Raw genomic sequence first — 25,852 nt, forward strand, 5'->3', positions numbered from 1 at the left:
GATATACCAACTCCAAACACTCCTCCCTCTTCCCAGGGAGTGACTACCCCTTTCCCAGCAGCAGCCCCTCTGTATACGCCCCACCTATTCCTGCACAGCTGAACCTGCTGGCAATCAAGTCCCTGCTCCCTGGCTCTTCCTCCAGGTGCAGCCTGTGGAGTTCCTAGGCCTGCATGACTAGCTTAACCCCTTCGAGTCCTGTGTGGGATGGACACCCCATTGCAGGCGAACATCCCCAGCCATCAGCTGCTGAAAGAGACACCAAATCTTTGACACAAGTCTTGACTGGTATATAAAGCTGGTTGGAATTTTTCCAATGAAAAGCTTTTTTCACTGAAAAAATAAGATTTAGTCAAAACCAAAAGAAATCACTTCTGTCAATAATATGGGGGGGAGGGAGGAGATTGTTGAAAAAAAATCAGTATTTTTCCATAGGAACATAACCTGGCTAACACCAAATATAATAATGTGATGATGACTCAATTATTGTTATTGCATCAGTGGCTTATCCAGGCTAACGGGAACTAGCCTCCAGCTCTCAGAACATCCTGAGATTGCAGAAACACATCAGGAAGTCATGTTCTGATGCTTTCCCTTTTGCTTTCACCGAGCCAGGCTGGCATTCAGCTCCTGCCATGAAGCTTCTGAACGTGGCTGGAGTCTTCGCTCTGGTGCCCACTTTGGTGTCAGCTCTGGAGCCCATCACCACCTCACTTGCTTTCTGCGGGGCAGCTGTCATGTGGCAGCTCTTCTCCCCTGCCTCCTGGCTCAAGTGCCGCTTCCTGGAGTGCTGCAATATGAAGGACACCCTGGACATCCCAGGTAATAGCAGCAGCAAGCGATGACGCGGGCGGAGGAATCCAAGGGCCCTGCTGACCTCAGGGATGCTATTGCATTCTGGGTGAAGGGATTCTAACTGGGGAAGTGCAGGCTGCCTTTTCAGGCAGCGGTTCTGACGGGAGAGGTCAGCTTTCCTTCCCACCAGGGCAGGGCTCAACCTGGCAGAGACTGGCCAGGGAATGGACCTTACTGCATGCCCTGGCCATGCCCCTCCTCCCATTCCATGGGTCTTCGCTGGCAGATGCCTCATGTCACAACTGCTTTTCCTTTGATGGACTTTTCCCTTGCCAGGAATCCCCTGCTTTATGCTGGCATAATTCGGGAGTGAATTTAAGGCTGTGAGCTAATTAATCCTCCCAATGCCCCTGCTTCCAGTTGAGCACTCAAACACTGCACAACCAGGAGTGGTAGCAACTTCCGAAAAGTGTGTGTGGTGGGGGGCAGCGGTGCCTGAACCGTGCCTGCCCCCCGTGCCACTCCTTTCCGCTGATGCCCTGTCCCTTTCCCCAAGACCCCACCCCCTGCTTGATCCTCTCCACCCCCTCGCCCCTGTCACTTGTAAAAAGTGGTGAGGTCATGGCCCCCCCTGTGCAGAAAAGAGCATCACTGGTGAGAATGTTGGCTGCACGAGTCAGGGCTAGGGGTGGGATTAGAACTCAGGACTGCTAGGTTCAGAGTCCCAGGCTTTCTCCACTAGCCCGCCCTGCCTCTGAGCCCTGCCGCCTCTCACGTCTGTGAAGCAAGCAGCCGCCCCAAAGAGGAAGCTGGGCAGCAGTTCTCGCCCTGCCTTCAGGGCATTAGTGCTGAGAAATGGATGATCAAACCGAGATGATCAATAAATGGCCTGTTGGAAACTTTCCATAACCCATGAGCCTGGCAGCCTAGGAAATCCCCTTTCTTGTGTTTTCAGCACCAGTAACACCAGGCCTTTAATTAACCCTTTCCCTGCAGGACTATGCTGCAGATTCTGAGCCAGATCCTTTGCTGGTGAAAACTAGCATAGCTCCATTTACTTCAAGGTACACAGATTTCCTCCAGCCCTCCGCCTATAGGCAGTGTTCCTTGAAGTGCTTCTTGCCACTGAAATGTCAGCTCTTCTTTGAGAATGGGGGGAGGGCAAGGGAGACATGTCTTACCTCATGTATTAGGTACCTTACATGCCACCAAGGTGGTTAAAGAAGATCCAGGAATTTCAACAAACACGTCCCGCCTGAACCACAGGATCACATCCCAGAGCCATGTATGAGAAACCCGCTACAGTGATAGTCCAGGTAACCCGTGCAAGCTGCTTGGCTCCCATGAACAGCCGCTGAGGGCCAGATACAGGGAGCAGCTCAGTGCCTACAGCTCCCATCACACAGGGAAATGGCCCCATGATAATGCTAACTGGGAATGTTCTCCCCATCTGCGGCTCAGCAGTAGCATGGGGAGGGAGGGTCAGTGAAGTGCTTCCTGACGCTGACCTCCCACCATGCCTCCAGCCCTGCAGATGGCTTTGGAACAGAAAGTCTTTGGGCAGCACCTCGCCACCCAGGTGGTTCTGAAAGCACTGAGCGCGCACTCCAGAGATAAACAGCCCAGGAAGCCCCTGGTGATGTCCTTCCATGGCTGGACTGGCACTGGCAAGACCTTTGTCAGCAAGATCATTGCACAGAACCTGTACCAGCGTCACGAAGCAAGGAGGAGGTTCGTCCATCAGTATGACGCAGTCTTGCATTTCCCACACGCTGAACATATAAAGCAGTATAAGGTACTTCCTTTGTGACTCTACTCTCCTAATGAGATGGATAGGTCAGGAATCCTGCATGCAGATCACATATGGGGCTGCGTGTGAATAACCCTGCCCAGGGAATTTCAACATCTCTGCTCCCCATCGTGGGCATAACCAGACAGTGCAGAGGGGAGTGAAAAATGATACAAAGTTCGCCAAACTTGTTGAACCTCTCCAAACACTTGGGTTGGTTCAATGTTTGAAATGAGGTCCAAGCCAGTTCTTGCTTTAGCCACAGAGTTTGCCCCAAATTTATTACTGTAGGTCCTACGTAAACACTGGACTTTTTAAGAGGATTTAGACATTCGTCACTAGATTATAACATTTAGGAAGTCGGTCAAATTTGAGACCTATTCTATCTGACTGTATCCTTTCAGCGAACTATAGCTCAAGGAATCTACAGGCCTCATGTACAGAGACACAGAATTTACCACATCACATCAGATTATTGGTCCATCTTTTTCAGTATTTCTGCCCCCACCCCCCCAGCCCTATTGAACCAAAGCTCCCACTGACTTTAATGAGTTTAGGATTAGACCTTCCGGCAATGGTTAAACCTAATGTCTCATGGAAGTCAATATCCAGACAAATACCTCACCGACACACATGGACATACTGCTCCCACTGAAGTCAATGGGAGACTCTAACACGTGAGATTTGATTACCTTTACATATCACTAGCATTACATTAATAGTCCCTCCAACCTAGAGCACCGGTGTAATCCCCCACGAAAAAATAATCCAGCTCCAATCTTGATTTCCAGCTCCCCCTGCTCACCGACCATCTTGCCCGTCCCCACAGGAACAGCTGCAGAACTGGATTCGAGGGAATGTCAGCGTCTGTCCAAGGTCACTTTTCATTTTTTCTGAAATGGACCAGATGCCGCCTGGTCTGATTGACTCCATCATGCCATACCTCAGTCATCGCGAGGCTATCAATGGCGTCTACTACGGCAAGGCCATCTTCCTCTTCCTGAAGTAAGGAAATCCAATGGTTAGTGAGTAACTGTGACCCGACAGAGTCAGCAAGGGCAAAGGGAGAAGCAGGCGCTAAGAGGCTTTCATCAGGCTACAGTTTGATTGCACAGGTTCGGGTACCTTGCTGTACGTGCTCTCCTTGGTCACCGAGAAAAGACTGTCCAGATGTGGTAACTGAACCTGTCCAACCCTCGTGTCAGTCAGAAGAACTTGTACATCTACAATTATTCAGAGTGACAGGATCTCCCTCCTTCAGAACTGTACAAATGTTGCCATTAGCCACTCCTCCGGTACCTTCTCTTTCTCCAATACCTTCTTAGATATTTTTCCTAATTATTTGACAGCACTTGTCCCACTGGCTTTTAGCAACTCAGCTTTATATTGTCTATTCCTGCAGCTTTCCCATTTGTAACTGCTTCACTATTCTTTCCATTTCTTCTTCTGATGGATACATATAGAAAGATACATATTGAGAGTCCATAATATTGAACAGAATTCATAAGATGTGCATAGATTCCCCAAGTCATACCCACCCACTGAGGGCTCCTTCCATGCATGGATCTAGGGGGTACAATCTGGCCCTTTGCATTGTTCCTGAGATAATACTTTGCTGAGGGTCATTCTGATGATCCAGTTCATTTCTCTCCTAACAGTAATGCAGGAGGGGATAAGATAACAGAGGTGGCGCTCGATCACTGGAGGAGGCAGAAGGGAAGAGAAGAAATTCCCCTGACGGACCTGCAGTCTATGCTATCTGCCGAGATTTTCAATAACAGGAACAGTGAGTACTTCTGAGCTCATGAGGTCCATGGGATCCCATGTGTATTGTCCAGCTCCAGTTCTCTGTGGAATGACCAATGCACTACTGGTACACAGCACTATATCCCTGCAACATAATTATTTTAAAGAACTCAACTGTAAACCTCCCCAATAGGTCAAATAGTGTTTGTAGAGTGCTTTCAGATCCCCAGATAGCAGGCTTTGCAGAAGAACAAAACATTGTGGTGACATGTGCTCATTCCAGCTATGCATGGACAGACATCTCTCTCTCTCTCTTCTCTCCCCCCTACCCCAGGTGGTTTTTGGAATAGCAAGCTGATCCAGAAGAACCTAGTGGATTATTTCATCCCTTTCTTGCCCCTGGAATATAAACATGTGAAAGAGTGCATCCAAGAGGAGCTGCGCTACCAAGGCCACCAAGAAGACGAAGACCTCATCATAAAGATTGCCTTAGCAATGTCCGACTATCCCAGTGAAGAAAGAATCTACTCTAGCAAAGGTTGCAAAACTGTGGCCTCCAAGGTGAACCTGGATACCTAGAAGGGCCAGGTGCTCAAGGACAAGGAGGAAAAGAAAGCAAGCCTCCTTCTCCTTCTTCCACCAGTATCTTCTCAGACTGTAAGCTTGTTGGGGCAGGGAACTTCCCTTTAATATATCTAAAGCCTGGAGAGAGATGATAACGTTCTCATCTCAGCATAATACAGTACATCCTTTCCCTACCTTAAAAACATGCTGCTGTAAGTAAAATAAAATTAATATGGTATTTATTCTTAATGATCTCTCTGGAATCTTGACAAACCTCCCCTATTGAGACTAGAAGGCGGCAGTACAGAGTAGGCAGGGCAGATATGCCGGCCTTGTTTTTCCAGGGATATGAACAAAGGAAAAACAAAAGCAACAGAAGAAAAGGGACCCAATATACAGAACTACTGACTGAGGTTTGCTTGCCCACTTAATTCCTTACCAGTCTCTATTAATGATGAAGGTGCGAGATTTCGACTGTAACAGCAAATCTAGAAAACTCTGGTTATGGAGAGAGGTTGGCTAGAGAATAGGCCAGAGGTGCTATGGTTTAGAATGATGCTCTAAAAAGCTTGGAGCCCAAATAAGCCCCCTCACACACACACTTCTAAGCTTTTTAAAATCTTCCCTAATGTTTTATTAAAATATTTTTAAGGATCCTGTCAGGGAAATTCTTGGGGAAGGATAAGGGAGGGGAAGAAGATGAGTTTATTGATATCTGCCAAAAAACCCATCAGCTTAGATCCTTAAATGTACATGCACCAATTACAGAGTGTTTCCTTCCTGCAATTCACTCAGATGGTACACCTCTACCCCAATATAACACGACCCAATATAACACAAATTCGGATATAACGCGGTAAAGCAGTGCTCCGGGGGAGGGGGGGGGGGCAGGGCTGCGCACACCAGTGGATCAAAGCAAGTTCGATATAACGTGGTTTCACCTATAATGCGGTAAGATTTTTTGGCTCCCGAGGACAGCGTTATATCGAGGTAGAGGTGTATAATGAAGATATGTTAGTCAGTTATGCTTCTGGTGCAAGTCAGTTTCATTTTCTAACCTCTCCTTGTAATGTTTTGGTTGCAAACACCCTAGGGAAATGTTTGAATCCAAACAATAAACACTTTTTTATAGTGAGTCAAACAAATCATGAAAGGTTTCTGTCAGTGTGAGCTTTTGAAAAACTACTTTTTACACCACCTACATTTTTGCCCTGGATTAACACTTGATAATTTCCCTCTAACTCCTCCCTGACAAACCACCAACAAATAAAGTATTTTTAGCACAAGAAATATGACTCTGATGGAACTGAAAAGAAGGCAGGACAAAAAAGCAAACACTAAGGTTACTTAAAGACTTGTCTGCCAAGAGGAAATGTACAGTTGAAAAATGCAGAAGCCACTTCATTTGGACAGTTTGACACCCACGGAAACTTGCAGAAATAAAACGGTCGAAGCAAAAAATACCAAATGAAACTTACTTAGTAAAGGGGAGGAAATGGAAAGCCTGATTCTAATCTCTCACTCTTTTACACTCCACTGATTTAAATGGAGTTTCTTCTGACTTACACCAATATGAATTTCCAATTAAACCATAGGGAGTCTTTTAGCTGATTTCAGTGGGACTTGGATCTAGCTAAATGAGATCAGAATGAGCCCCAGAGTTCTTAAACATACACCAAAGGTGACTGGGGCTAGTGATCTGTGCACAATAGTGACTCAACTTCACTTCTGCGGAAATCATCATCCATGCTTCCATCTTCACTCACTTTGTCTATTATAACTCTCTTTTCTATTGTCTTCCAAACTGTCAGTTCACCAGTAGCTACTTGCTTTCTTAAATGTACAAAGAAACACAATGATGTCACCCTCATTCTCAAACAACTATACATGCAACGGTTGGAATTTTAAAATGACATTTTCCTTCAGGCTCTTTTTTCTTGGTGGTTGTAGGATTTAGTGCTGTTCTGGCAGTCCCTTGTGTATTTACCCCGGCTGGCTCACTGTTTACTCTCTTTTGTAATAGTCTGCAATGATTTACCTGTCCCATCTGCGGGGGCTGGCACAGGGCACTCTGCTGCTGCTGCAGACGTGTAGCTTTCAAACTGTAATGGTAAACAAATAAGAGAGAATCATTGTTCAGACAGGTTCAAACTATTCCAATGCAGGATGGGGAAAGGTATCAGCACTGACACTTTACATGCAAAGGAAGGTATCTTCTGGGCTGTGATAGACACATAATGCAGGGGAAGGCCTGTGGGATCAGAGACAGGGTGCGACTCTGCCACCATGGGAACCTTTGTGGGAGAATGGGGACTGTGATGATAACATTTTACTCTGACATCATCACGTTACATCATGAGGAGAAAACATTCTTGCAGGTGGCGACGAGCTTTTCAACTGGTCTCTTGCTCCCCGAGGTGATGCTGTTTCGCAACATATGGTGACACCAGCACCCCCAGAGCTGTGAGGAACACACACACACACACACGCGCGCGCGCGATGGGAAACCCCCAGAGGAAACCAGGCTCCTGAATGGAGCCAGAAGCCAGCACACGCCTCACCTAGGCTTGAGCTGGGCAGAACATGTGGCCCTGTCCCTCCCTCCCAAGCAGTTGCCTACATCCGCCCCTCACAAAGATGGCCGGAGGAAGCCTGTGCGTGCGGGGCGGAAGTAGCTGTCGTCCGAACGCTCCCTCCCACACTTTTCAAGCAATGAGAATCTAAACTCTCGCCCTCACAAAGATGGCGGCGCGTGGCGGAAGTGTGCGCGCAGCGCAGGGGCCGTCGGGAGTTGTAGTTTCTACCGGGCCCGGGCGGCGAGCCGCTGCCTCCTTCGCGGACGCGGCCGGCCAGCTGAAGCCGCCATGCAGCTGCTGCCGGGGCTGCTCTGGCTCCTGGTGCCGGGCTCGGCCGCGCTGGAGCCCATCAGCCTGAGCATCGTCATCGGGGCGGCCTCGGTGCTCACCGGCTACCTCTCCTACCCCAGCTTCTACTGCGGCTTCGTGGAGTGCTGCCCCGGGGAGGCGGACCGGCCCAATACCACCGGTACCGGTACCGGGCCGGCTGGGGGGCCGAACCCGGGGCGGGGGGAGGCTGGCCCGGCCCGGCCCGGCCCGGCCCGGCCCAACGGAACCGGGATCGAACCCGGGCGCACTGGGCTGGCGCTGCCGAGGGCCCTGGCTCCAGGCTGGAACTGGGGGGCGGGGGGCACGAGGGGCCACCCGGTGTAACCGGGGAGAGCGGGACCAAGCCTCGGGGGACCAGCCGCTCCAGGCTGGCCCGGTGGAGGGGCCATGGGAGAGCTGCTTGGGACACACCCCCGGTTTCAAGGGGAAGGAGCATGGGTTAGTGGAAAGAGCGGAGAGCTGGGGCCAGCACCCTGGGGTGCTACTCCCAGCCCTGCTCCTGATTGGCATTGTGACCGTGAGAAAAGCACTCGCCTTCTCTGCCTGAAGTTTCCCCATCTGTGAAATGGAGCTGATACTTCAGGTACCTCAGCTGGACATTCTAGGAGCCACATTCACTAGCGTCAAGGATCAGAGGGGTCACCCTGTTAGTCTGGATCTGTAAAAGCAGCAAAGAGTTCTGTGGCACCTTCTAGACTAACAGACGTATTGGAGCATGAGCTTTCGTGGGTGAATACATCATGCATCCGACTAAGTGGGTATTCACCCACGAAAGCTCATGCTCCAAAACGTCTGTTAGTCTAGAAGGTGCCACAGACTCTTTGCTACATTCATTAGCGTTCTTAAAACACTTTGAGATCCTTGGTGTAAGTGCAAATCAATATCGGGCTCTGTTTCCCTAGCGCAGTTATCGAGGCTCCTCTAATGTTTCCCTGTGTGGGATAAAGATCACCCAGAGAGAGAAATGGGATTCATGATACCATTCAATTTGCGAGCCATTTTTGGAAATCCTTGTTCTTCTAAAATGACATTCTTTCTTTTTCTCCTTGGATTCTTCAGCACTGAGGGAGGATCTGGATAATAAACTCTTTGGACAGCACCTTGCCAAAGACGTGATCCTGAAAGCAGTGACGGGATTCAGAAACAACCCAAATCCCAAAAAGCCACTCACTCTCTCCCTCCACGGCTGGGGAGGCACGGGTAAAAACTTTGTCAGCCAGTTCATCGCAAAGAGCATTCACAAAGCGGGAGAGAAAAGCAAATTTGTTCATCTCTTTATAGCCACGCTACACTTCCCACATGAACATCAGATTACACTGTATAAGGTAAGAGAGCAAATTTTAACTTCCCGTTGGTTATATCAGTAAATATTAATCATTAAAACTCTACACCGTGAAATTAGATTGTTCTTGGTATACAAATCCATAGGTGTCTCAAATAACAATCTTGTATCCAGCTGTTTCTGTGTATTTTCAAACATTCACTGACAAGTTTGTGGAGGTGGAATCTAAATATCCCCCTGCAGTGCTAGAAACTGGAACACAACAGCGCTGAGTTAAATGCTAAGAAATGGAAAGTGAAGCAGACAAATCTCTTTACTCCTGCTTTTCAGTGTTTCTCAAAGGATTACAAATTACTTCCTCTCCTTCCTTCCCCTGGGGTTACCCTTCAGGTTTCTTTTTACAGCTTTCACTGTTGTGAAATGTCCTTCGCTCTAGCTAAATGAGGTGACTGTAAGGAGCAGTAATTTCAGAGGCTTATAAGTGACTGATGCTAATCACCTTGTTTATTCGCTACAATTTTCATGAAAAGGATAGTCACAGACTGAAGGTTACATACCCAAATCATCTTTACATGTTTACAACTGAACATTTCAGGAATCAATTTTTGATTGTTGTTGTTGTTTATTATTATTATTACTATTATTAGCCAAGTAGATGGTAGAAGTCGTAAGGTAGAAGAAATTTCCTTTCCCCTGTATGGTCTCTTCTCTCTTCCATTTGAGCCCTGCTCTTCATGCTTTGACTGTTCAACTGAGGATGGAAGTAATGTGCTTTATGGTGACTCTCATCAAATAACTGGAACAGGCTTCACATTCTAGCAGCATGTGAAAGTAGTGGTCATATTCCTCCCTTCAGGAAGCTGGATATAATCAGAGCATTTAAAGGATCATTACTCACACCCCCTCCCAGGTGTATTTTGCGCTCTCTACCAGTGGGACCTAGTTTTTTTTAATGTTTGTTTCTCGTTTGTTCCAGGATCAATTGCAAATGTGGATTCGGGGTAACGTGAGCGCCTGTGCCAGATCCGTGTTCATATTTGATGAAATGGATAAATTGCACCCTGGCCTCATTGATGCCATCAAGCCGTTCTTAGACTATTATGAGCAGATTGATGGGGTGTCCTACCGGAGAGCCATCTTTATCTTTCTCAGGTTTGTGGTCTGTCTACTGTGGCAAATTCAGGCTCATCTGGGCCTTCGCTGCCACTGTGGTTTGTGTCTTGGCCACTCAGAGCTTCCAAGCATCAGCAGGGATAGAACCCAGATTCTTCTGTCAAAAAGCATGTGCTATCTGAGCTAAAGAAAAAGGTCCATTAGCTGTCTGCATTGCAGGGACTATGATACAGTTGAGCAATTCTGCCTCCATCCAGCAAAGGACTGTAGCGCATAACACCTTAAAGTGGGCCAATCTGGTAGTCTTGTCTAGTAGTAGCACGCTGCAGATTGGAGATCAGATCCTGAATCTGTCCCTCATTCCATGCGCTGGGAGCGTTGCACTGGTATCATACTTCACTACGGGGTGGTGGAGAGACCACTTTGCGTCACTCAGAGGGCCCACCACATATGCCGAGCTTATGATTTCTTTTGAGAGGGAGCTACGTGACCATTTTTTCTGAGCAAGAGGTATTGTGGCTCACAAACAACGCTGTAGGGACAGTGTGGAATTTAGTCCTAAATGACTTAGGCATTGGTTTAAGGCTTTTTATTCTGGTGACATGCTTGCTGTGCAGACAAACATTAGAACAGACAAGTGTTAAATGTAATCCTGCTAGAGAAGAGATGCTGGACTCTTCCTATCTTGGGTCTGTACTAAACTCTTTCTCTTACGAACAGTAATGCAGGTGGGGATTTAATTAATAAAGTGGCTCTGGACTTCTGGAGGAGTGGAAAAGACAGGAAGCAGATTCAGCTGAAAGACCTGGAGTCCGTGTTATCTGTAGCAGTCTTCAATAATAAGAATAGTGAGTTACTTTCCCAATGAGTTGGAGGTTCTTTTACTTCATAAACACAGAAAATCCTCGCTCGGTGTGTGCTGCCCCAGCTTGCCTCTTTAACCCATGTAAGATTGTTGTACACACACTCCCACTCACTTAGGCCCAGATACCACCAGGCACTGAGCACAACAATTCATTGATTTCACTGGGTGCTTGGCACCTTTCAGGAGGCCCTCTGCAGCTCTCAGGATTGGGTCCTCACCTAATGGAATATTTGTTTCAGGGAGAAATTATGCCCAATATTTCTGGGGCTGGGAGACTCTAATGTACTAACCGTTCACCTCTGCGGATTGACCTGAGTTTATAACCTAACTTAAGTCCCAGCGAAAATGATGTTAGATGATCCCAGCCTAGTTCTTAGAAGACAGCTGCCTACCTGATAGCTAGGGCCCTACCAAAGTCGTGGTTCATTTTGGTCAATTTAATGGTCATGGGATTTTAAAAATCATAAATTTCATTATTTCAGCTATTTAAATCTGAAATTTCACGGTGGTGTAATTTGGGGGCTCCTGACCCAAAAAGGAGCTGTGCAGCGGAGGTTGTAAGGTTATCGGGGGGTTGTGGTACTGCTACCCTTCTGTGCTGCTGCTCGCAATGGTGCTGCCTTCAGAGCTGAGCTGATGGAAAGCGGTGGTTGCTGGCTGGGAGCCCAGCTCTGGAGGCAGAGCCGCCGCCAGCAGCAGTGCAGAAGTAAGGGTGGCCTGGTATTGTATTGCCACCCTTGCTTCTGTGGTGCTGCTGGTGGGGCGCTGCCTTCAGCTCTGGGTGCCCGGCTAACAGCCGCCGCTCTCTGGCTGCCCAGCTCTGAAGGCAGCGCAGAAGTAAGGGTGGCAATACCACAACCCCCCTCTAAAATAATCTTGCGACTCCCCTGCAATTTCCTTTTGCGTCAGGGCCCCTAATTTGAGAAACACTGGTCTTCCCTGTGAAATGTGTAGGGCAGCAGTTCTCAGACTGTGGGTTGGGACCTCAAAGTGGGTCACAGCCCCATTTTAAGGGGGTCGCCAGGCCTGGCTTAGACTTCCTGGGGCCAAAGCCTGAGCCCCTCCACCTGGGCATTGGGGCTCGGATTACAGGCCCCCTGCCTGGGACTGAGGCTCTTGGGCTTGACTTTGCCCCTCCCCCCTCCAGGGGGCGGGGCTCCGATGGGCTCAGGCTTCAGTCCCCCCTCCTGGGGTCGTGTAGTAATTTCTGTTGTCCGAAGGGGGTCACGGTACAATGGAGTCTGAGAACCTCGGTATAGGGTAAAAGCACAAAAGACCAGATTTCACAGTCTGTGATGTGTTTTTCGTGGCTGTGAATTTGGTAGGGCTCCACAGTAGCTTAGTAAAATCAAAGACCTCTGCACAGGGGATGAGCTGCAACTGGACCAGCAGAGGGCGCTGCAGATCAGGAATGAAGCGCACTGACAGAACAGTGTATAGAAGATTCCTGCTTTATGCTTGGTGCAAGCTAGTGCCATTTTATAAGTAACAAATATTAATCAAAGTCTAAATCTTAGATAATGTCCCTAGTGGTGTAAGACCGAGGTGCAGTGCATGTTTGGAAGTGTTGGGGGCTGTTCATCTGTCATTTAGTAAAATCACCTACCTAGAAAACAAGGACCAAGCATTTATTGACAATGGAGGCCAGAACTATCATTAAGATGTTACATTTGTTCTCCCTGACCATTTACGCAACCTCCTGTCTGATGTTTTCTAGGTGGCTTGTGGCACAGCAGCCTGATCGACAGAAACCTCATTGATTACTTTGTCCCCTTCCTGCCCCTGGAGTACAAGCATCTTAAGATGTGCATCAGGGCAGAAATCGAGGCTGGTGGCAAGAAAATCAGCGAGGCGATCGTCGACGAGGTGGCCAAGGAGATGACATTCTTCCCAAAAGATGAGAAAATCTACTCCGATAAAGGCTGCAAGCTCGTGCAGCAGAAGCTGTTGTATTATTGGGAGAGGTTATGAGCAATATGGAACTGAGGTGGAACAAGGAACGCGCTGCCCTTTCCTCGCTGAAGCACTTTTAATGGCATTTTGAAGTCTGTCTCTTTGCACTTTTAATATTTTGGGACGTGTGTCAGGGATCCTAGGCATGACTCATTTTTTTTATTTTTTTAAACCCCAGTGCTCTTCCTTAAACGGGCAGTACCCAAGTGTTGCCTTTTTAATCTGGGATAGTCTCTAGAAATCTTTGAGCAGGGCATTCATCACTGGATCCAGCCTTCACTACATTGTGTTTTAACAGCTGAGATTGTTAAAAATTCCATCCTCTCCCTCCAACCCTCTCTTCTAGATGACTGGAGTGAAATGAAGGAATCTTTCCCTTTGGCCACAGTCCCTTCCTAGCATATGGAAGGCCCAGTCCTATTCCCATTGAAATCAATGGGCGCTTTGGCCTTGACTTCAGCTGGCGCGTCCAGGGTCCATGATAATGGCAGCAAGGGTTGAGGCCTTGATACTTTGCTAGTTCAAATGCCTCTGTGGTGGAAGGACTCCTTGTGCTCTGGAAAGGGGTGGTGGTGGTGTGCTCAGGTGGTCAGTTGTCCAGGGATGGAAGGGCAGGACCTTGGTTCATTTCTGACTCTAAGCTGTCTTCATGCTTCCTGCTCTGGTGATGTGAAACGTTAAGGTGAACTCAGAGAAATCTTGGGTTGGGGAGAAATCAGTTGCTTCCCTCCACAGTCTTTATCCAAAAGACTCTGTATTCTTTCCCCTCCTCATACGAAATTTGAATCAGAGTCCAAGTGGCTGTGGGCTTGGCTGCCAATGGGTATTTCTGTCCCTTTCAGTGGGGGGGAACCGTTCACCAGGGGTTTGACTGCTACAGCACCTCAGGCAAGTGGCTTGTCTTTCAGGGGGAAATATTCATGAGGGTTTGACTGTTACAACTTGTCAGGTCAGTATCTGTGCACAGTGGCGGGCATGAAATCCACAAGGTGTTACATTCCCTTCAAGCCACAGCCACATAATCCAGCAACATCCCCCTTCCCCTCCCCAGCCGCACCCCTTGCTTGAATGTTACGTGAGAGTAGAAATGATTTTGAATAGTCTATTTTTGATACTATTTTATACTAGATTGAAGTGGAAGTATAAAATCTTTTCCTACAGAACCAGGAAGGGAAAGGGGGGGTGGGAAATATGGTAAAAGAACAACCTTTCCCCCATCCCAGCCTTATTTTTAATAGTTTTTAATAACATTGTAAAATTAATGAGAACTGGTGTCTGGGATGGACAGTGTGAAACATCTTGTTCCCAGCAGCAAGGTGAATTGGGAACCTGAAGGGTTAGGAAGCTGGGAGAGGATCAACCTTCACCCATCGAGTAAGGGTGGAATTTTCATATTGCAGCTTACTCACCAAAGACTCAACTTCCTAACTCTTTCTCCCTCCTACTCTTCCCCAGATGTGAGATGGAAGTGCCTTTATATACATGGAGGATAGAAAGTTTAACTTACACATTAAGTGAACTACATAGTACGTGCAGCATGATACCAGTGCAGCTAAGATTTATGGGAGGAAGTTGATTTTATTATGTAGTTGCTGAATTAACTCCCTAATATTGACACTTGTTTTAAGATGGTGTGCAAAACTGCTTTATATTAACATCTCAGATCAAGCCTGTTTTTGTTCAAACTACCAGCAAGAAAGCTTTAAATGGTCAGGTTAACCTCTGAAATTGGAGTCAGTTACACTTTTTTTATAACCCTGCATGCGGTTTTGTCATAACTGTGACAAACTGTTTACTCTGATGCAATCACTTGAAGTGAACACTAGCTCTTAACCTTGGGACATTGGACTGTTGCTTTGATGTGTGATGTTTTACCCTTATTGGTAACTCTTCCTCAAAAAGGTTCTAAACACTGCACCCACAAATGTCTGGTATCTCTTCCAGCATTGATGTTCTGAATGTAAAGTACTCATGCAGTTTTTAAAACTCTAAATGTCATAGCTGCAATAAATGTCTTTCATCCTTCAGCTGCCTTTTGACTTATTTAATAACTGCCAGCTGGTAGATACTACCACTCTACTGCTCAACACCTAGACAGTCATGCTGTGGTATCTCAGATTCCTTCTGCTCGGGTTTGTTCTGATGAAGTCAGGCCATCTTTAAGTAACATCTGACTGACCTGCTCCTTCCCAGGGTAAATAAGGGATCCTTGTAAGGATAGGCTAAACCTCCCTGTAGCTTTTTGTTGAATTCAGCAGTTAATACAGCAGGGTGCCCCAGTTGAACCACACCAATGCAATTTGCAAAAGTGCCATTCCCGAGTATAGAGGAGGAAGGCCTTCCTGGGGCAGAGAAGTAATGCTCCTTTCAGGTGATAGACCTGAGGTGGGGATTTAGCTGAACGGGTGCATTTTTACCTGTTTCTAGCAAGAGTGGCTAGACATTTGCTCTTCTCACAGCAAGTCTTCAGCAGTCCTGCCAGTTTTTTCTATGATGGAATTGTAGAAATGTAACTTGTCATATCTTTTGCAGCATAGGATGTATTCAAGCAGGATCTTGGTCCTAACTCTGACCTGACCAGGGCAATTGATGTGTGTCCCAACAAGCAATTTTCCCCCACTGCTACAGTGTAAGTACCTGCTGGAATTTAAACACCCTATCATCTAGACAGCAGGGTGGTTAAAATGCCAGCAGCCCAGTATAAACATCCTGTCATTAGTGGGAAATTAGTGTTCTATGCAAGACAAGGGCAAATGCTCTTCCCCACAGTGCTCTCACAGGAGTAGAAATCGAACAGCATTAAGTGCTTTGAGTTCACTACCAGATGGAAGTGCAAAGTATTACTTGGCAGAGTTGCATAATGTTCTTCACTATTGAAAGTGAGCAGTTCAGGATATTGCGATATAAACGAGAGCAGGATTTCTTGAACAGAAACCACCAGGGACAGTGATGGAAGTTTCTTACTTCCCCTCTCTGCTAATTGCATCATGTCACTGTAAGCTGAGAGAATGTAATCGTCATCATTTATGTATTTTGGAAAAGCCCACAAATAGTGACTGTGTGGAGCACTATACCCTTATTCCAGCTGGTCTGCCCTGCAAGTTTCAAAAACTCAGGCTCCTGGTGGGTTTATGAAACCAGCAGGTTAAAGGGAACCTGTGAGGATGAGCTAACAGACTTAAGTTAATTACATTATCCAAATGTAACAAGAACAAACAGGAAAGACTTGAATCCCACTGCTCCATTTCTCTACAGAGGTGCAAAAAGCAGTACACACCAAGTGCTGCACTCTAACTGTCCCATGTGGACACAGCTGGAATGAACTAAAAGGAATCTACTTTGCATAAACAGTCCTCTTTAAACAGGGCTACATTAATGCAAACTAGATACAGTAGCCACAGCTGTTACAATGCAGCACCCTGGTGCCTGCAGCAATTTACAACCCCCTAGTCTGCCCTGTGGCACAACGTAGACATAGCTAAGGCCATTATTTACTGTAACTAGTCACCCACATTAGCGATATCAATAAGAAGTGGGCAGACTAAGGAAGTGGGGTTTTAATCTACTCTATCAGCTAGACAGATCTAGTCAGTGTTTTAACCACCTTTAAAATACTGTTGAGACTACAGCATGTGGAAGACTGTTCCTCTTACTAGGAGCCTGGTTTGCAGTAGCATAGTGTTAGAAAGTTCATGCACAATCCCAAGCAGTCTGCCCTAATTGCTTGCTTCACATTGCAAACCATAATGACTTTGCTAAAAAAAATTAGTTATGGCTAAAGAACCATGTCTCTCTCCACTCCCTAGCCCCTTTGTATCCTAGCTGCAAAAAGTGAACATGAAAGTTTGTATTCAAGCACAGCTGAATGCCTCTAACCAAATGGCAGAATAAGTGTGGTAAGATGGTAAATTTACATACAAAGGTAACCATGAGGCAGTCCCTTCAATATATGCAAATAGCAGAGAGGTACCATATACAAATTTTACTGGTGAGAACTTTTATTGAGGGAATTATAAAAATCTTATTTTGAAATTGTGAGAGCTAGAAACGAGTGAAAAAAGTTAGCAGTGTTGGCATTTATAAATAAAACTGGCAGATGGGTTGCAGTAACTTTGGCATTACTGCAATTAAATATTTTCCTGGGTAGTGTTAAAACCATCTCCATCCCTTTCCACATGGCACTGCCTTGTAAGGCTGGGATCAAAACTAAATCACACAAGAGCTTGAAAGGGGTGAAAAATTATCCAGACTGATGTTTTCTGCATTTAGAAAAGTTTGAAACTAAAGAAAATCTTACAGCAGCTATGTGGACTAAATAGGATTTAACAGATTCTGCCTTCCAATTACTCTGATTCTATGAAATAGCCCTTTTCTTCATTACTGCAAAGAAGGAAAAGGAAAGAGACCGAGTGTCACTGCTACACTTCACAGCGAACAGCCAAAGAAGGAACTAACTCCATTACAGGGACATAGTCAGTGACTTTGCTGCAGTTCCTCTTCTTACTCAGCCTTGTTTCACATACTGACCTTCCCCTAATGCAGTTTGGCACCAGAAGGGACAGTTTACACCCCTGTTTTTATAAGAACGGCACTACATCATGCTAGGTAAAAACATACTCACTCCTGTACTTTGATTCCAATACAGCTGGAAACACCAAGGCTGGTTATTTTCAAGAAAAACCTGCATATCCACCTTTCAAAGACAGTCTGGGAAATACCCCACCCACAACTCCTAGGAATGGTCTTACAGAATATTTTAATCAAGGCCCTTATATCTGCACCATTTGGAAACCATTTCTACAAATTAAAACCTAATTAAAACCAGATCAAAACTGCAGGTCTAATGTACATAGCTGTGTTCCATTAACCAATTGTAGCAATCAATCCATCCATGATTTGAGATAAATCACAGGCACTGTTAGACAATGCTCTGGAAGGGGTGACTGTTCCATGCACAGTTCTTTTCTAACTTCACGGCACAGGACTGACGTCTTTTGAAGATATGACTATTACAAGGCTCCCCCAGAATAAAAAGAAGTGTATTCCACTTATTTACATCAGCCAATTACATTACAATGTTCTTTTTTTTTTAAAAAACGTGCTTGACCAATGAAATGTTTCGGATAGTCCACTTTGTGATTAGGTTAATTTTTTCCTTTGCAGATCACAGCATCGTAAAACATTATAAGTCATAGTAAAAATCCAGCTTGGTGAACACAGTTTTGCATCCTTTATCAGAGTAGATTTTCTCCTCCTTGGGGAAGTAGGTCAACTCGTCAGCTACCTTGGTTATGATTTCTTCATCCACCATGTAGCCACGTGATTCAAGTTCAACCCTGACACACATTTTCACATGTTTGTACTCCAGAGGCAGAAAGGGGACAAAATAATCAATGAGGTTTCTGTCGATCAGGCTGCTGTGCCAAAAGCCGCCTGCAAAAAACACTGTTGGTTAGTGCACCTTTTGTGGAGGTTGACAACTAGTAGGGAGGGGGAATATATTTATCACATCTCTCTGCTACCCACCCTAAAGTTGTTTATTCTGTTTTTATTCTTACCACAATCACTTCTCCTTTTATAAGGTCACACATTGCCACGGTATGAGAGTGGCTTCACTTTAAGCCAAGCAGGATGGATACAGAAATAACACATATTGGAGCTGTTGCTGCACGTCAAGGTTTCAAGGCTAGCGGCACCTCTGCCCTCTCTCCAGTCTCTGAGTACAGCCCCTCAGGTATTAGGCTCTAAACCTTTAACTGTCCTGGGACAGAATCCTACAATTCTCCCACTTTTAGACTGGGTCCTGGCTACAGTATCTGGTGGATCAACTGTGATTTCCCTGACGGGTCCAACTGGGTTCGGGTACCTGCGATTCTTCCCTTCAGGAGCCCATGACAAGCAGTAAATACACTGACCAGACACCCTTTTCAAACCAAAGTATTGTTTAATCTTAGCAGTAGGAATAAAGCGTAACATAAAGAGGATTTAAAAACAACAAAAGGACTGTGCACATGTTTATCTTACCTATGGCTTACCGTCTCCCTGTCTTGGACGCCTAGGAAGGCCTTCCTGCTTCAGACCCTCCAGCAGGGTCTATGAGTGTTTCAGTTTATTCCCCACAAAAAACTACCTGACCTCTCACCAGAGTCTTTTAAATTGTCATTTTGATTCCCAGGCTGGGCAAAACAAGCTCTGAAATTTGGCTAGAGCCAAGGAAGTAGGTTCTTCACAGTTAATATCTGAGGTATTGTCTCTTAGCCCCCTTCAAGTGTTTACGAGGGCATGTTTTTATTTCCCAACCGGCTGCTCTTAAACTAAACTAACATGCACAGAATAGATATCCAAATATTTACCCAATGCAGCAGAGTGGGTAGAATTAAATCAAAGTGATTTAAAACTACTAAATTTTAATCACGATGTAAATCAGCAAGCAGGAAAACTTGATTAAATCATCAGTTTTAATGGAGTTTTGCATTTGTACTTTAGTTACTTTCCTAAAGAAAGTCTGATTCTTATTGGTTGGTAACCATTAAAACAGGTTGGTTTCCAATTGAATAGAGCCTTTACCTTCAATTTGGTGCTTTTGTTGGGGGTGGGGGAAGCTAAGAGGATGTGCTGTAACCTATACACAGGTAAGCAATTATATAGCTTTATTTATATTTATTCAGATTTTTAATTTTTGTATTTATTATGCCAGAAATGGTGAATGATACTTTTAGTAAATAAGTGTATTTTTGATTTGTGTCGAAAAGTTTATCAAAACGTTTTGCATTTAAAACTGATTTCTTAAACAAAGAAAATACTATCCATGGTTAGTGAACTTAACTGCTTGTTTCACATCACCATCTCCTTCAGGATTTTAGAACTAAGTACATGTCATCTTCTGACACAGATTGGAAGAGGAAAACAGTTTTCTTGTTTCATCAACTCTCATTGATTTCTTATTGTTGAATGAAATAGTCATTGACCTGACCTAACTGGATAAAGTAAAAACAACAACTCCTCTCTCTGCATCTGCTGAAGAGGCTACTGCTGTGAAAAGCTGGTTTAGCACTTCAACAAACTCTGGTTTGGCCAGTGACTTCCACCAGTGCAGTGGTTTGACTTTCTTTAAAATTTGGCAGCAACCATGTAATGCTTCATATTTTATATTTAATTAAAATTTTAATAGATTATAGTAAGTTTAGGCCTTAACATAGGTTGTCATAACCAGACGTTTAATTTTAAATAGGTTTATTTAAAAAAAATTGTAAATACACCTCTACCTCAATATAACGCTGTCCTTGGGAACCAAAATATCTTACCACGGTATAGGTGAAACCGTGTTCTATCAAACTTGCTTTGATCCACTGGAGTGTGCAGCACACACCCCCGCCTTCCCCCCGGAGCACTGCTTTACCGTGTTATATCCGAATTTGTGTTATATCGGGTCCCGTTATATCGGGGTAGAGGTGTAATTTGAACAAAAAGGTCTGATTTTAATTTTTTCTTAAACCATCTATTTATCCGTACTGTGTTGTAGACACAGTGAACTTCTCAAGAGCCAGGTCACCTACAATATTAATAAATTACAGAGCAGTCCCATGTCCTTCACGCTGGACCATTCCTCTCCAGCTCAAATCAGCAACCAAACAGCATCAGTCTGAATACTTCATGACTATACCATGGTACCTCCCTGCCTGAAAAGTGGAGTTTGCACTGAGCTGCAACTGCTGCTGCCACACCAGTTCACATCAACTCTAGCCCTGCCACTTTTGTTTCTCTCTCTTGGTAAATAAACCTGTGTGCACTTTCACTGTGGTAAAAGCAGTTCCTCTCTCTCTCCCGCTAAGGCTGCTCAAAAAACATCACCCAACAGATGCAGAATCCATCATTTAACACAGCAGTCACTGAGTGCAACTCCACCAGAGAGGTCCTTTGGGGCCATCTGCCTGTCCCAAGTCAGGGTAAAGGAGGAGGGGGGGGGCGGGCTAGCAACCACACCCTAAAAAAAATCAGTGCTACAGAAACGCAAAACAATAGAGTTAACAGAGACTTTTAGCTAGAAAAGAAGGGAACTCAACTCAGATGCATGACGCTGTGTGGTGGTGAAAGCCCGCGAGGAAGCCACTTCACCGATCACACCCTTCAGGCAGCCAGAGGATTACCATCGGCACATGGACCGACCATGGCAGTAGAAAAAAAAGAAAAGAGGGCGGGGAAAAAAAAGAAATAAGAAAAAAGGCGATAGACGACCTTCAGGTTGATAAAAAAAAAAAAAAATACCTGGAACCAGCTAGGCGAATGGCCCAGGATAGGCAGGATATGATGGAGGTTGGTGGCTACCCCCCCACCTGACGGGCATGAATGAATGATGATGATCACTGAGTGCATTTCTTAGTTTGTTATCCTGTGGACTCCTCTGTTGGAGAGCTGTAATAGTCTGGGTCCATTGTTAGAAGGTTTATTTCTAAGCTATTGTTAAAAATAACTTTGTAACTATACAACTATGCCATTATAATTTAGGGAAACAGTAACTCAGGCTGGCAATCCATCCGCCCTCAATTCTGAAGGGCAAGGAAGGATTAGGGTGTTGCATTTATCATGCAGCCTCCAATTATGAGCCAAAGAACTCTATCTACAGTCTTGGGAAGGGGAATGGGAACCTTCCTCATCAGAGATAGTAGCTCAGTGCCACAGGCAGCAAAAAGATGCATAAAATAATCCCACTTAAAAGTTGCATATAGTCTGTTGAAAAGTCAAACTATATAAAAGAGTGAAATATTACGGCAATCCCAGGATTACCACTGGGACTATTATAACAAACATTTGTTTCTTAGGTGTTCTCCAAAAGAAGCAGTTGGCGAATACCAGAAACAGATGCAGAACCACTCATTCAAAGAGAAGGATTTTAGCCACGGGAATAATCAATATTACTCACTGTTCTTGTTGTTGAAGACAGACAGAGAAACTCCAGCTTCCAGGTCTTTGAGTTCCATGTCTTCCCTTTTCTTTCCACTTTTCCAGAAATCTAATGCCACCTCTGTTATCTTTTCAGCCCCCGCATTGCTGCGTGAAGGAAGGAAAAGGATTTCAAATGGATGTGTTTCACAGAGCATTCAGTTTACAGTATTGCAAATATTTCACAGATGCTCCTTACCTGAGAAAGATGAAGATGGCTCGTCGATAGGACACTCCATCAAGCTGCTCGTAATAGTCCAAGAATGGTTTGATGGAATCAATGAGTCCTGCATGCATTTTATCCATTTCATCAAATATAAAGATTGACCTGCCACAGGCGCTCACATTTCCCCGAATCCATGACTGCAACTGGTCCTATGTTACACAAAAATAAAGGAGAATGCAAATTCCATTTGCAGCAATGTTGCATCAAAGACACAGGAAATATGTAGACTTTAGATCATCATTTTCCAGTCAAAAGCTTTAACTTCAATTGTACACCTGTAATTATGTGAATTTCTTGATCAAAAACTGGTTAAAAGGTCAACAGTAAATAATGATAAAAAGAACAGAAATGCATTCTGGTTGTTAAAATAACCTTAAAAACCCAGGTGAGTTACCAGAATCTGTCTGCCAGGTATCCATGAAAAGGACTATACTTCAAGCCAGTGAATTAACATTAATACAAAGCAGTGATCTCAAAGTGAAGCCCACTGGGTCAAACTATTTTCTCTGGTGCGAATACTCTGCAGTCATATAGCATATTCCATCTTTAGATCTCAAAACATTACCCAACTAATGAATGTTGCACAAATTGAGTCAGTGAGAGATTAAGTGACCTTGCCAAGATCATATAATAAAATCACAGGAACAGCTAGGAACAGAACCTAGAATCATAACTCCTAGTCCCATGCTTTAAACACTAGTAAGTAATCTAACTGGAGGTGATGAAAAACCTTTCAGAAGCGTAGCTTTGTTCAGGAATGGGGGTTAACCCCATTTAAGTATTTTATTATATGGCACAGGGGTTTACCCACTGTTAAATGTTATGTTTAAGATTAGCAGTGAGAAAGAAAAGGAACTGGGACAGTTGATTAAAAACCAACAATGAGCCTGCTGATCACCTCCAGTGATCAACATCATTTTACCAGTCTCTCTATTATTTGGTTCCTGCTCATGGGTGAGGCAGTGCAGGGAAGACTCCAGTGCCTGTGCTATGGACAGAGAGGACTTTAGTTTCTAGCACTGACCACATGGTAAATTTCACAAGCAGTTTTTCTTTGTAAGTGAACAAAGAGCATAAAGATCCTTTTCTCCCAACTGCATTTAGGAAAGACTCAGCTGGGACAGGCCAATAGAAAGCTTTACAAGGGGAAATATATAATCTAGAGAAAAAGTAGAATTCTCCATTTTAAAAGCTAATGTATAGACTGTTCCATTCCTTTAAGTCTTCAACATGCACACATTTTGTGTTTACATGTTCAAAACACTGTACAAACATTCACTAATCAGCATAATACTCCTGCTAGGTAGAAAAGTTTCATCCTCATTTCGCAGGCAGCAGAAGAGACTCTCACACAACCCAGTGGCAGAATCAGGATTAAAATTCAGGAACACAAGCAATGGTATTTCTTGAAACTGTGCTGCCTCACATATCTACCTGCCTGTTACTGGGGTAGCTCAGCATTTCACAAGCTTTAATATATTCATACTCCCAACACCTCTGTGAGGGATAAAGTACTACTAGCCCCATTTTTCAATTGGGAAACTGAGGCAGGGAAAGACAGTCACATGCCCAAAGTTACACAGGAAGCCTGTGGTGGGATACTTGGGCTCAGTTCTCTGCTCCAAGTCCCATGTTGATGCCCTACCTGTGCCCTTTCCCTCTGGGTAGAAACATGAGAAGATGCATAAGGGAAATTAGTCCCTAAACGTTAGGGTTTACACATTTGCACTTCAGACTCAGCATACATTGTATTTTACTGTTTAAGATAAAAAGTCTTCACTTGCTAGTACTGCTGAGCCCATAACCTTTATAAACTAGCAAAGGAGATAACCCCCCCAATCGCTTATCATGAGGTCCAAAATGCACTCTTACCTTGTACTGGCCAACACTATGTGCATGGGGAAAATGCAAAGTGGACACAAACTGATGGACATAATTGCTGTTCAGGCCTCCTTCGTAGATACTCTCTGCAATTATTTTACTGACAAAGTTTTTGCCAGTACCAGTCCATCCATGCAAGGAGAGGGTGAGAGGCTTTTTGGGGTTTGTATTGTTCAAGAAGCCACTCACAGCTTTCACAATCACCTTCTTCACGAGGTGCTGGCCAAATAGTTTCTTGTCCAAATCCTCCTGCAGTGCTGAATGAAGGAGACACCAATCAGATAAGTAGAAAAGAAGGTGGTAAGTTTCAGTGTTTCTAAGCTGCTTCAGAAGAGAGGCCCCTTTGATAACATTATCCAGGGGTGCCCAAACTTTGCTCATCCCTGGGCAGCTGCTGGGGGATCAAAGAGCTACCCTGACTAGAACAGAGCAACCATTTTTCTCTTGAATATATAGATATAACCAGTGGAGACTACGGACCTAGCATGTGATGCTCTGGTTCCAGCTGCCAAACACTACCCCATGTTCCTGTGGAGAGAATCATACCAAGTCCCCCTTTTACTCCACCTCCTTCCATCTGGAAGGAGCCACACATCCCTTTAGACGAAGGCAGAGCCCAGTCCTCCCTAGAGCCCCGCACCCCCAACAGGCCCTTTCCTCTAGCGACAGCCTCCCTGCACCTCGTTGGCATCCTACCTCTAATCGCCTCTCCCTGCCCCTCACCACCTTCCTCCGCCTGCTGCCCCATATCCCTCTCGCCAGCGACCCTGCCCTGCCCCCCTCTCTCAGGGCGCATCTTCCTAGGGGCCCCCCATCCTTCCCCAGCTTAAACAGCCCCCAAGCTCAACCCCGCCCGTACCCCATAACTGCCACCCCCGCCCCGCCGTACCTGCTCCCGCCCGGGCCCCCTCCCGCTGGAGGCAGCACTCCTTGAAGTAGCAGTAGAGGCGGGGGTAGGAGATGAGGCCGGTGAGCGCTGAGGCGGCGCCAGCCAGCGCCAGCCCGAGGCTGATGGGCTCCACCGTCTGCACCGGGCTCAGCAGCAACACAAGGCCCAGGGCAGCCCCCAGCGGCCCCCGCAGCAGCTTCATACCCCCTCCGCCAGGCCCCCACAGCCCCGACCCTGCCAGCCACCACCCCCACCCGGCACCGGCACTTCCGCATCCGGCCTAACCGCTTCCGGCGCCGCCATCTTGGTTGTGGGCAGAGGCCTTGGCCAGGGCTGAGGGAGCGGGCGCGAGGAGGTGGCGGCCATTTTGGAAACAGAGGCCTTAATTGTCACGTGACCGAAAATGGCCACGCCCCCTTTGGACGCAAAGCGGCCGGTCACGTGTCGCGACAGGCGGTCAAGCGTGCAATAACTCAGATCGTCATCATGACGTAGCGTGCGGCGCCACCTGCGTTAATACCGCAGCAGGGTGTGGTGAGGTGGCCTCCGGGTGCACGAACCGGGCCAGCTTGTCCCGACGCGGCACCGGCACGAGCCCCTCGTAGCCCCGTGAGACGGCACCGGCCCAAGCGGGACGCACCAGCCGCCCTTGGGGCAGCGGCTCGTGGCCACAGATCCCCGCGGGAGGGGCATTTAACCAGCCCTTCGCAACCCCCCATGTTCTGTTAGGGCAGGGGCAGGCAACCTGCGGCTCGGGAGCTGATTGTCAGTGGCACTCACGCTGCCCGGCTCCTTCATTTAATTTTAAATGAAGATTCTTAAACATTTTTAAAACCTTATTTACTTTACATACAATAGTTGCTCTATATTATATAGAAAGAGACCTAAAAACGTTAAAAGGTA

General features: G+C 45.9%; 4 protein-coding genes across 12 annotated transcripts in view; 2 read left to right on the forward strand and 2 right to left on the reverse strand.

Annotated features, from left to right (window-relative positions):
- Nucleotides 1-7,995, reverse strand: part of PTGES (prostaglandin E synthase) — a 98,478-nt gene extending 90,483 nt beyond the window's left edge. For 2 of the 4 annotated variants that reach the window (XR_005589965.1, XM_039506901.1), the window contains exon 1: nucleotides 3,390-3,513. The gene's annotated coding sequence lies outside the window, so the exon portion shown is untranslated. Of the gene's footprint in view, nucleotides 1-3,389; nucleotides 3,514-6,932; nucleotides 6,997-7,455; nucleotides 7,603-7,859 lie in introns of those variants that run through there. The other 2 variants (XR_005589966.1, XR_005589967.1) reach the window with 2 other exon arrangements.
- On the forward strand, nucleotides 531-5,124 carry LOC120386894 (torsin-1B-like). Of its 2 annotated transcripts, none has more exons than XM_039506897.1 (5): nucleotides 531-822; nucleotides 2,322-2,590; nucleotides 3,414-3,589; nucleotides 4,243-4,370; nucleotides 4,665-5,124. In XM_039506897.1, the coding sequence occupies exons 1-5, from the start codon at nucleotides 636-638 to the stop codon at nucleotides 4,907-4,909; spliced, it is 1,005 nt and encodes a 334-aa protein (XP_039362831.1). In that variant the 5' UTR covers nucleotides 531-635; the 3' UTR covers nucleotides 4,910-5,124. The 2 variants fall into 2 exon arrangements, with proteins under 2 accessions (XP_039362831.1, XP_039362832.1); XM_039506898.1 differs by lacking the exon at nucleotides 531-822 and adding an exon at nucleotides 2,022-2,111.
- LOC120386892 (torsin-1A-like) lies at nucleotides 3,263-25,163 on the reverse strand. 5 transcript variants are annotated; one of them, XR_005589964.1, is made up of 8 exons: nucleotides 24,950-25,163; nucleotides 24,052-24,317; nucleotides 22,153-22,328; nucleotides 21,934-22,061; nucleotides 6,933-6,996; nucleotides 6,661-6,727; nucleotides 3,710-4,030; nucleotides 3,263-3,584 (listed from the first exon to the last, which is right to left on the reverse strand). XR_005589964.1 is itself a non-coding variant. In XM_039506895.1 (5 exons), exons 1-5 carry the CDS (start codon nucleotides 25,149-25,151, stop codon nucleotides 18,196-18,198), a joined length of 1,023 nt encoding a protein of 340 aa, XP_039362829.1. In that variant the 5' UTR covers nucleotides 25,152-25,163; the 3' UTR covers nucleotides 16,994-18,195. The 5 variants fall into 5 exon arrangements, 2 of the variants coding, with proteins under 2 accessions (XP_039362829.1, XP_039362830.1); XR_005589963.1 differs by lacking the exon at nucleotides 6,661-6,727; XR_005589962.1 differs by lacking the exons at nucleotides 3,710-4,030; nucleotides 6,661-6,727.
- On the forward strand, nucleotides 7,589-15,040 carry LOC120386891 (torsin-1A-like). Its single transcript, XM_039506894.1, has 6 exons — nucleotides 7,589-7,708; nucleotides 7,741-7,939; nucleotides 8,860-9,125; nucleotides 10,059-10,234; nucleotides 10,916-11,043; nucleotides 12,778-15,040. Exons 1-6 carry the CDS (start codon nucleotides 7,637-7,639, stop codon nucleotides 13,029-13,031), a joined length of 1,095 nt encoding a protein of 364 aa, XP_039362828.1. The 5' UTR covers nucleotides 7,589-7,636; the 3' UTR covers nucleotides 13,032-15,040.
- Nucleotides 25,164-25,852: the final 689 nt, after the last annotated feature.

This window comes from Mauremys reevesii, linkage group 19 (genome assembly GCF_016161935.1).
Source record: "Mauremys reevesii isolate NIE-2019 linkage group 19, ASM1616193v1, whole genome shotgun sequence".
NCBI lineage: Eukaryota > Metazoa > Chordata > Testudines > Geoemydidae > Mauremys > Mauremys reevesii.